Below are 11,680 nucleotides of genomic sequence, written 5' to 3'. Positions count from 1 at the left end.
ATTTGAATGTCAGTTCCAGCTGTGCCATAGACTTCCTGTGTGACCTTGGCCAACTCACTGAGTTTCTCTCATTTTTTTTCTCTTGAAATGGGCATAATACTTGCTTTTTCCTGTTTTTATCTGTCTTGTCTATTTAGATAGTAAGCTCATTAGGGCAGGGATTGTTTCACTGTATGTACAGCACCCAGCACAATGGGGGCCCTAGGTGCTACTGTAATATAAATATTCTACTGCTTACCCCTGGATAAACTAGGGGTACAGAGAGGCGGTTACTTGCCCAAGTTCACGCAGCAAGTCAATAAGAGAGCTCGGCCCTGCAAATAAATCCTGATCACAGCACCCTGCTGTAACCATTGGACAACATTTCCCAATAAAGTATCCCCAGACAAAAGTAACTGAGGTCACTGTATTATTCGCTGCTTAAAAAACCTGCGTGCATATGTGGAAAAATGTATTTATGAAACACAGCTTCAACCATTTAAAAAGTAATTGATGGCCGTGGATTCACATTCTAAATTTCTGTTAGTAAGCATTAGTATGTAAATTTAATAGTATCAAAGTGATGCTTACAAATGAATCTTCACTAAGCAAATAAAAACAAAAAAACGACACTCACAGTTAGATTTCTGTGAAAAAACGCATTGGTTCATGAAACTGAATAAAACAAATGTTAGGTGGCAGTATAACAATGACATTACCACCTGCATTGCAGTGGCACCTAGAAGCCCAACTCTTGGGCCAGGGCCCCATTGTGCTAGACGCTGTACAAACAGAATAAAAAAAGATGGTCTTTGCCCCCTAGAGTTTACAGTGTAAGTAAATGATACATTAATATAAATCTTTAATAGTACATTCTGATTTTATGACAGCTAAAAGTTGGTAACATTATCAGTTCAGATCATTGGGAATTTCACTCTGGACATTCAAAGTTCTGCATGAAAGATGTCAAGCTCCTTCAAAAGAACCCTGCTTCTGCGATTTTCCAAGAGTAGGAGTGCCAAACCCAGAAGACTGGCTTCTGAAATGGGTCTGCTACAGTCTGCCGTAAGTACAACTCCAAGTGCCGTAGCTGACAGTCACTTAAGCCATATTTTGAATTGCTGGACTTTAAAAAATCAAAGTGGTACTATGGGATAGCGCTTGGAATAAAAATATATTTAAAACACTTATGACAAATGAAAATAAGATTCTGCTAGCGAATCTCTAATATGAATATCATACATCAGTACATTTACAATTCTGCGGAAAAATTCAAGAGCTAAGGGTTGTCACTGACACCTTCGCTTGCACTTACTTTGCAGATACTTATACATTCAAAATATTCCACAAGATTAAAAAAAAAAAGATCCACACAAACTAAGCTAATACAGCTCTCCTCTTTTATAGACAGTCAATTACAGCTATCTAAATTCTCATCATCTTGAAACTGTTCACAGGAGATAGAATACCTGCTTTTTCACAGGATGTGATTCATTCCATGCCTCAGGAGGAAACTAGCTTGCTATGTCTTTTTATATGGCAGTACCTCTGGAAATAGAACTTTGCATGATGTGAAGCAATCAGCAAACATAACCCTCTGTGATGGGATTCATGAAGCAGGTACTTTCAGCCCAGCAACAGGAAGAAATAGCTCAGATTACCTAACAGTCACTTATTCAAAATGTATGTGTCATCAAAGATTGCAAAAGATTAAATTGTTCTGGATTTTTTTGCGTAGCAGGTGCGTAGATGGCCATCTGAAGCTCAGGACTTTAGACAAAATTTATATGCCAAGATTACTCCGTTCAGGGTTTTACCCAGAGCACTGCAGTTAATGTTATATTTCCAAACTCTGCGTTTGTCAGACAGCTATGTAAACGTTTTCCTTTGCTTTTTTTCTGCTGGTAATACACTTGGGCCATATCTCCACTAGAAAGTTATACCACTTAAACCATACCAGTGTAGCTATTCCTGTACAGGAATAAGCTATGCTGGTATCAAACATCTTTATATTGGTATGACTGCGTACATAGTAGGTGATACATCGATTTTGGTCAAAAATCACCCCCCCCCCAGCTGAAATAGTTAGACTGGTTTAAAAAGAGTGCAGAGCAGGGCTTGGAATAAGAACAAAAACCTTGTGGCCTAATTTTGGCCATTGTGGGGGAAAAGGGATGTAACCATTTCAAGAATGAGTGCACAAACAGCTTGCAAAAGCAGAGTCGGCAGAAGTGGTTGAGCAGGGAGAGGTGGAAACCAGCCAAAAAATTCAAGTGGCACAGCTGTACGGTGCCCCCTGGAAGCTGGCACCCACAGCAACTGCTCTGCTTGCCCTTAGCACTGACGAGGGTGACCAGTCAGTTTATAGGGACATTCCTGATATTTGGGGCTTTTTCTTATATAGGACCTATTATCCCCCACCTCCATCCTGATTTTTCATACTTGCTATTTGGTCACCCTAGAACTGACCCTGAGTGTCATTGTATGTGTATACTGTCTTTAGGTAACCCAGTCCACAAAGTTATATGTACCATTAAGGATCTGCACAAGGGGTGGTGTATGAAGTCCATTCCTAGTTCCTGGGGCGTACACACCTAGAAACATGGCCTATGTCTCCTGCCTGTTCAGTCTCGGCTTAGAATACCCTTGGCATGACATCTGTCTATAGTTTTTCTAAAGTGCCTATGTGGGTAGCATTTTAGTAGTAAATACACTCATGATCTACTGTGGTGCTAATGAACATACAGTATGCATTTATTTGGGTGCTTTGGAGGCCTTGATTTAGTCCTGACCCTGCTCCCACTCAAGTTGACAAAACTCCCATTGACGTCACTGAAAAAAAATAAATCAAGGCACCTCTCAATTCATAGAATCATAGAATATCAGGGTTGGAAGGGACCCCAGAAGGTCATCTAGTCCAACCCCCTGCTTGAAGCAGGACCAATTCCCAGTTAAATCATCCCAGCCAGGGCTTTGTCAAGCCTGACCTTAAAAACCTCTAAGGAAGGAGATTCTACCACCTCCCTAGGTAACGCATTCCAGTGTTTCACCACCCTCTTAGTGAAAAAGTTTTTCCTAATATCCAATCTAAACCTCCCCCACTGCAACTTGAGACCATTACTCCTTGTTCTCCTCGTTCTGTCATCTGCTTCATTGTTGCCACTGGCTCATATTAAATTCAGCAGTGAGTTTCAGCATGGGGAACTGCAAAATGCTGGGGTGGTCTTGCAGCCTAAGTCAGCATGGAACAGCAAAAAAAAAAAAAAAAAAGCACAACTGTGAAAGAAAGTAGTGGATGGATTGAGTCTGTTTCACACATTGGCTGCGAAAATGTGGATGGTGGTGCTTTGAGGTTAATGGGGATGACATTAGAATCATAGAACATCAGGGTTGGAAGGGACCTCAGGAGGTCATCTAGTCCAACCCCCTGCTCAAAGCAGGACCAATCCCCAACAAAATCATCCCAGCCAGGGCTTTGCCAAGCCTGACCTTAAAAACCTCAAAGGAAGGAGATTCCACCACCTCCCTAGGTAACCCATTCCAGTGCTTCACCACCCTCCTAGTGAAAAAGTTGTTCCTAATATCCAACCTAAACCTCCCCCACTTCAACTTGAGACCATTACTCCTTGTTCTGTCATCTGCTACTATTGAGAATAGCCTAGATCCATCCTCTTTGGGAACCCCCTTTCAGGTAGTTGAAAGCAGATATCAAATCCCCCCTCATTCTTCTCTTCTGCAGACTAAATAATCTAAGTTCACTCAGCCTCTCCTCATAAATCATTCATGTTTCATTGGCCAAATAGATCCTACAATGTCAATGAGTTATGAGGGGATGGAAGGAGAGTTTATTTCTATTCGTTCTCAGTTGTGCTATGATGATATATTGGTAGATTCCTCTCGCGCCCCCTCACTCCCCCCTCCAGAAACCGGTTCTTTTATTGTCAGGAACTACTCAGTCGTGTAATCTGCTCACTCAGAATCTCGATTATTGCCTGTCAAAGGGCGCACCATTTCTATTGTCCCTTAATTAGAATCTGTTAAGGTAGGATCACATGGAGTCACAGAAAAAAATGAATAAAATAAAAATTTAAGGTCAACACTCCACCTTTAGAAGGGGCGGGGGGGACTAAACAGCTTGATTTTAAATAAATACTGAAAAATCATGTTGTAAAAATGTGTAATTTATTTAGGTTACTAGTTTCACCGTACTTGATGAATGAGTATGCAATTTACTTGCTATGTATCCTGGGTGTTTACTTTTGTATTTTTCAAGTCAATTTCAACTTAGAGTTGCAAGACTGGTTTTCAAAATCAGCATGGGGTTGTTTATTTTTTTTTCAATAAAACTGTTGTCACTGAGATTTTTTAAATTGTAGGAAATTTCATTTGCTTTTGTACTTGCCAAAAGCTTGCTTTTTCAGAATTTACACATAGGGACACGTTGCCTGTCATTTTCAAGAATGGCTTCTTCAGCTTTTTGCAGTGTAGGGTCTCCATTTACTGCTCTTTAAATAGTTCTTTTGCATAGTATTTGATAGAGACTTTAATTTTTAGATGCATATTGTTTATTCTTTTAGATGTTTAATATTTTGTCACTAGACTGGAGCTCTTCTGCCAGCAATATACGTCTTATTTTCAACTTTATCATTATTTTACAGTGTTATCTAGGGGTTAGAACAGGCGGGACTGACAGTTAGGAGTTCCAGTCACTGTGAATTCAAGCAAATTGCATAATTTTTCAGTACCTTAGTTTAACTGTCTATAAAATGGAGTAATACAAATAATAAATGTCGAGGCTTAATTAATGCTTTGATGAAGCATCACTATTAACACCATCACTGACTTAAAAAAACACATACTCTTCTCTTACTGTCATAGGAGTCCTCCTACCATACTCACCTGCCACTCAGTGTGTTCGGACTTCTCTCATTCCCTGCTGTCTAGTCAAAGTTCCACCCAAGTAAAGGTGGTAAATCGGGCAGTTGGTGTTACAGCTAATTACCAAACCTGAGTTCTAAACTCCAATCCCCAGGGATTTACAATGTGCAAAGTGTGATTGGTTGCTAGGGTTGTGCCTGAGTGCACAAGAAATCTGACTGTGACTTCCGAGCAGTCACATGACTTTGTTGTTTTTTACTCAAGAGTATCAAGTCCTTCATTGAGGATGGGCAGGGCCAGGTAGTCTATGAGGGGGGAGTTAGTTAACGTCTTCAACATGTTATTACTTCTGTCTCTTCTAAACATTCAGCAGTTTCATTTAGGATGAACTGATTGCTCTTATTTCTTTTATGCGTACCCCAGAATGTATTTTACTACTTTCAAATGTTGCTCAATAGGAGGCCCATGATGGCCACAGTAGCAGACTTTTCACGTTGTAACAAGATCCCTACCTACCTTCCAAAACTCTGTTGTCCCCTAACATAGTTACTTATGTGATTTTAGTTTATAGTATAGCATGGCCCTTAGCTGTGTTCTATAATAAAGCAAAAGCTTTGATCAGTCCTGGACTTTAATAATAATCTGACGAACATCCCCGCCCAAATGTCCTGGTCTTGGTCCTTCCTATCCTTGATCATGTGGTGTGTAATATGTCTGAAGTGTTGTCAATCCAAGGTTTTTAGACTATAATTTCTTACGGGCAGGGACTGTATCTTCTTTGGTATTTGTACCGTGCTTTGCTTGGCAAGCTACACAAAGCTTTTCTTCAGCTGACCTGAAAAAAAGCTCTGTGTAGCTTGGAAGCTTGTCTCTTTCACCCACAGAAATTGGTCCAATAAAAGGTATTCCCTCACCCACCTTGTGGTTAAATAATAATCCTTTAGACACCACCTTATTATTAAACTCATTTTTTAGGTTTCATGATTCAGACCCAGAAATTGGATGAGGCCCAATTAATAGCCCGTTACTTCCTCCACACTCTCTGCCCCCATTACCTGGATGTTGGCTGTAACTGAATAGTTCTAGATACCATTAACTTGGGTTTGAACAGAGACTGGGAGTGGCTGGGTCATTACACATATTGAATATATTTCCCCATGTTAAGTATCCTCACACCTTCTTGTCAACTGTCTAAATGGGCAATCTTGACTATCATGACAAAAGTTAATTAATTAGCCTCTTACAATTTGTATGGCAACTTCCACCTTGTCTGTATATATATATATCTATCTTCTTACTATATGTTCCATTCTATGCATCTGATGAAGTGGGCTGTAACCCACGAAAGCTTATGCTCTAATACATTTTTCAATCTCTCAGGTGCCACAAGTACTCCTGTTCTTTTTGCGGATACAGGCTAACACGGCTGCTACTCTGAAACCTGAATAGTTTTTGGCTTTTGTGGGGGATACTGATGCTGTTCCCTTGCCATGGAGGGCATGCTTGGGTATAGGTTAGCGTGCCCACCGAGTCACAGGTGCCCCCAAGGCCTGGTTAAAAATACAGCTTTTCTTAGGTGAGGACATGCCGCTCTAGTAGAGTCTAGGAGCAGACTTCTCCCATGCGGCCCTCCGAGCCTTGCCGGAAAGTGCAGAGGGGAGTTCGTAGCAGAGAGGTAGCCCTATTAGTCTGTATCCACAAAAACAAGGAGGAGGTCAGTGACACATTATTTGGGCATAAGCTTTTGTGGGTAAAAAAAACCCCACTTCTTCAGATGCACGAGGGAGTTTGGTCTCCAGTAGGCTGACCAGAGAGCAAGTGTGAAAAATCAGGACACGGGTTGTGTTGGGGGGTGTCATAGGACCCTCTATAAGAAAAAGCCCCCATGAGGGGGCCTGTCCCTATAAAATGGTCACCCTAGTCTCCAGGCTGGTGCACGGTCAGGGCCAAGTGCGGCCTTTCCAGTGAGGCAGGAAGTGTCCTGAAACCCCACAAACTCATCTCACAGGGGGGAGCCAGCGGCTGGGGTCATGTTTGTTGGGGTTGGGGGGCTGGTCCTACTTTCTGCTGATGCCCCCCCTTTCCTCTTTTCCCCTTGTCCACCCCACCCCCATTTCCCTTCCCTCCTTCCCTAACCCCTCCCTCCTCTGCTTCCCTTCTCCCTCTCTCCTCCCCCCCGCCGGCGGATCCGGATCCGAATCCGGATCCGGCCCCGGCCTGCCACGTCCCAGGCGCCACGGCGGAGCTTCGGGCGGGGCCGGCCGGCGGGGCGGGGCGCGGCGCGGGCCGGGCCCAATGGCAGGGAGCGCGGGGAGCCTGCGCCCCCGGCCCCGGCCTGCTCCGCCCCCGGCCGCGGCCCCGCAGGAAGAGCGGCCCCCGCCGGCCCGCAGAGCCGAGCCGAGCTGAGCCGAGCCGTCCCGTCCCGTCCCGTCCCGTAGGCACCATGTGCGGTAGGGACCCCGCCGGGGGAGCGGGCGGCGGGGGGACACGGGGTGTGTGAGGGGAATATACGGGGGGACGCGGGGGCTACACCAGGGGGACGTGGGGAGCAAGGGGTGGGGGCATACGGGGGGACGCGGGGGCTATACCGGGGGGTAAGGGGTGGGGGTATACAGGGGGATATATATGGGGGTGGGGGTATGGGGGGGGACGCGGGGGCTATACCGGGGGGACGTGGGGGGCAAGGGGTGGGGGTATACGGGGGGACGTGGGGGCTACACCAGGGGGTAAGGGGTGGGGGTATACAGGGGGATATATATGGGGGTGGGGGCTATACCAGGGGGACGTGGGGGGCAAGGGGTGGGGGCATATGGGGGGACGCGGGGGCTATACCAGGGGGACGTGGGGGGCATACGGGGGGACGTAGGGGCTATACTAGGGGGGCGCAGGGGAACATACGGGGGGACACGGGGGCTATACCAGGGGGACGTGGGGGGCATACGGGGGGACGTAGGGGCTATACTAGGGGGGCGCAGGGGAACATACAGGGGGACACGGGGGCTATACCAGGGGGACGTGGGGGGCATACGGGGGGACGTAGGGGCTATACTAGGGGGGCGCAGGGGAACATACAGGGGGACGCGGGGGCTATACCAGGGGGACGTGGGGGGCATACGGGGGGACGTAGGGGCTATACTAGGGGGGCGCAGGGGAACATACGGGGGGACGCGGGGGCTATACCAGGGGGGCGTGGGGGGCAAGGGGTGGGAGTATACGGGGGGACGTGGGGGCTACACCGGGGGTAAGGGGTGGGGGTATACAGGGGGATATATATGGGGGTGGGGATATACGGGGGAATGTGGGGGCTATACGGGGGGTGTGGGGGTAAGGGGTGGGGAATGTGGTGGACATGGCAGATACTTCGGGGAGCAGTGGGTGGGGGATGTATGGGGAGCTGGGGTGCAGGGTGTGGGGGAACTCGGGGGACATGGGGGATCGAAGGCAAATTCAGGGAGAGCAAAGGTGGGGATTTAGGGGGAAATGAGTAGGGACGGAGGAGTGTGGGGTGGGGATCTGGGGAAGCGAGTAGGAGAGGGGGAAGCATGGAGAGCAGGGGATGAATGATATGGAGAAAGTATTGTGGGCAGGAGTTAGTGATAAGGAGGATAAAGGACGATATAGAGAGTTTAAGGAGTAAATACGGGGGGGAGCCCAGAAATGATTAATATAAGATGAACCTGCATGTGGCCAAGAATGTGAGACTTGTTAGGAAGTTGGTGGATAATGATATTTGGGGGCCCTTAGGGGCAGGGCAGATATACATGATCTTTAAATGAATATGTTACGTGCGCGCACACACACTAACTTTTTAAAATCTGGCCCTTTAATGTTTGTGTGCAAGTCTCCTGCTTCAGGGTATATGTTTCCTTTACATGCTTCTTTGTGGTAAAGCATGGGGTAGTGGGAGGAGTCAGGGTTGGCAACTAGATTGTGTGTTTCAGAGTAGCAGTCCTGTTAGTCTGTATCCGCAAAAAGAAAAGGAGGACTTTTGGCACCTTAGAGACTAACAAATTCATTTGACTATAAGCTTTCGTGAGCTACAGCTCACTTCATCGGATGCATCCGATGAGGTGAGCTGTAGTTCACGAAAGCTTATGCTCAAATAAATTTGTTAGTCTCAAAGGTGCCACAAGTCCTCCTTTTCTTTTTGTAGATTGTGTGTGTTTAACTTATCACTCATGCATCCCAGTTCTCCTTGGAGTGGGGAAGGGGTCGTGGCCCTTTGGCAGTTCTTTGTGTCTGAGAGGTATAGGAAATTTCCAGTTAATCCTTGCTGGAAAGAGGTTCCTTACAAGTCTGTTGAAGGGAAATAGAACTAATAGGCAGATCATACCGGCAAATTTTTACCCTCACAATTAAAATAATCACTGGACTGTGTACATTTCCTAGTTGGACTGTGTGTGGCTAATTTCAGTATAAAAATGAAGTTGATGAATGATGCATTGACTAAATGTTCCTCACTTATTTCAAGATTGGGAGACGTGTCCATTATTTTAGAGATGACCGTAAATACATGTACAGTAGTTTCCTCCCAGATCAGAAATTATTTTACCATCTCTAACTTTAAATGACTTTGTATAGCATTTCATGCCAACAGTGCTTTCCCAAAGTATGAAAAGGCTGAGACCTTAAGTATCTAAGCAGTAGTTGCGGAACAACAAGCCCGTGCACAAGAGGACTACATCCTATGGCCATTTGTTGGTTTTGTCGATATCTGACTCAGCGGCAGGTTGCACGAAGGGTGATGCTACTTTTGTCCTCTGTCTTGTCTGGGGCTGTAGGGTGGGATTTTCAAAAGCTAGAAGCGCTGTGAAAGTCAGTGGAACTGAATGCATCCGATGAAGTGAGCTGTGGCTCACGAAAGCTTATGCTCAAATAAATTGGTTAGTCTTTGAGGTGCCACAAGTACTCCTTTTCTTTTAGTGGAACAAGGGTTTTCAAAAGCACCTAAGGCCTGGTCCAAACACACAGTTGCACAGGTTTTAGCTAAAAGTGTGATTTTTTTAAACTGGTGCAAACCCATGGGTGGATTCTCTAGAATAGGTTTGCCACACCGGTTTGCACCAGCTCAGCTAAACTAGTTTCTGTTCAGCTCTGGCGTGTAGACAAGATTCAGGGTGTTTCTACCCTACATTGTAAATCCAGGTCTGTGGGACTGGGCTTATGGACTCAGTGCTTCCGAGTCCACGCTTGAGTGTTTACACCGCATTGTAAACCTGAGTTTACAGTTGCTGGACCTGCGTCTCTCAGCCATGCTAACATGTCCACGCTGCAGCAGATCTTCTGATTAGGGTCTGTGTCTTGGGTTGCGTCCACACGGCAAAACGACAGGCTTTGGATGACTCGGGCTCTGACCCACTCACCTAGAAGGATCCTAGGACCCTGGTTCTGATTGTGTCCTGACCCGAGTCAGACTGATTTGTGTGTGGACAGAACAGGGCTTGAGTCAGAGCCTGGGCTTAGAGTGCAGTAGAGACATACTCTTAGAGTACAAGTCATTCCCTGCACCCCCACCCTCATTTGCTATGGAGCTGTCGAAACTCATCTCCAGTTGGCCCTGAATGCCAGCCTCCACTGCCCATTTGTTACATTTGAAAACAAAGACCTTCAAGCTTTCTCCCATGCTGTCCTGTAGGCTTGTGATGCGCTTTCCGTAAACATCTGCAAAGCTAGCTCATTATCCACTTTGAAATGCCTCCTCGAAACTCTCCTTGGCCATGATGTCTACAAAACATCGGAGAACAGTTAGGAAGCTGGTGTGCTGATATTACTGCCCTCTATGATGATCGGTGTTGTCTCATTGTTTACTTTTGTTCCCCCATCCGTCTGTATCAATCTCTTGTCTTATACTTTGATTGTAAGTTCCTTGGGGGCATGGATTGTCTTTTTGATCTATGTTCCTATAGTGCCTAGTACAATATGGTCTCGGTCTATACCTATGGCTTCTAGGTGCTATGGTTACAGCCCAGTGCAGATACAAATTTATGTCCACGGAACTGCAGGGCTCTCCCGGGAACCGCAGTGGCTAAAGGAGCAGAACGTGGGGCTGCTGCTTCCAGGAGCCAGCATCCAGCCCTGGACCGACTCCAGACAGGAAACTCGGACAGCTGCGTGGAAGGGCTGGGGTCGGTACAGCCTTGCCAGAGGAGTTGCCGGCGTGGGGCACTGGCTCCTGGGAGCGACAGCCCCATATTCTGCTCCTTTCGCTGCTGTTATCCGTGGATATCCACATCCACTGATATAAATTTGTATCCGTGCAGGGCTCTTGCTATGGTAATATGAATAATAAGTCAATGGGGCTTGTGCTCTTAAGGCACTTAGACACTTTTCAAAATCCCATCTATAATCAGATTTCCCTTATCGATGAGATGATATTTGGGAACATCTTTCTTGCCCTGGCCCCCATAGTTTGGACACAGGAGTAGAAAAAAGTCCCCCTGTTCCAATTTTTCTTTCGTCACATTAGTTTCAGAGTTGCGTCTCTCTGGAGATTGATGCTGTATTTTTTGCTTTTTGGTTTCCACCTTTTAGTTTTTCTACATCTTTATTTTTAAATTAAATCCTGTTATTGAACTAAATTAGCTTTTATATATTTTATATCTGCTTTGCACGCCTTCACAATTTCTTCATCCTGCTTGGGAATAGAGGATTTTGAATTTTTCATGAAGTGTTATCACAAAGGTTGCTATGTAGCTTAGAGGGGGAGTGTGAGGGGTATGAAGGGCTGTAGTCAGTAATGTGTGTTCCATCTTACATTATGCTAATTTTGTCTCAAAGTGGAAAGTGGGACAATGCTAAGAATAGAATAGACAATTATTACTAT

General features: G+C 45.7%; 1 protein-coding gene across 2 annotated transcripts in view; it reads left to right on the top strand.

The window, feature by feature from the left end:
* The first annotated feature begins 7,185 nt into the window (after positions 1-7,185).
* GFPT1 (glutamine--fructose-6-phosphate transaminase 1) overlaps positions 7,186-11,680 on the top strand; it is a 52,879-nt gene continuing 48,384 nt past the window's right edge. For both annotated transcript variants that reach the window (XM_073325270.1, XM_073325269.1), the window contains exon 1: positions 7,186-7,307. In XM_073325270.1, coding sequence (XP_073181371.1) covers positions 7,301-7,307 — 7 coding nt within the window. In that variant the 5' untranslated portion in view covers positions 7,186-7,300. The remainder of the gene's footprint in view (positions 7,308-11,680) is intronic.

This window comes from Lepidochelys kempii, chromosome 26 (genome assembly GCF_965140265.1).
Source record: "Lepidochelys kempii isolate rLepKem1 chromosome 26, rLepKem1.hap2, whole genome shotgun sequence".
Taxonomy (NCBI): domain Eukaryota; kingdom Metazoa; phylum Chordata; order Testudines; family Cheloniidae; genus Lepidochelys; species Lepidochelys kempii.
The sequence above is the reverse complement of the archived record's forward strand: the minus strand, read 5'-3'. Positions and strand labels throughout refer to the sequence as shown.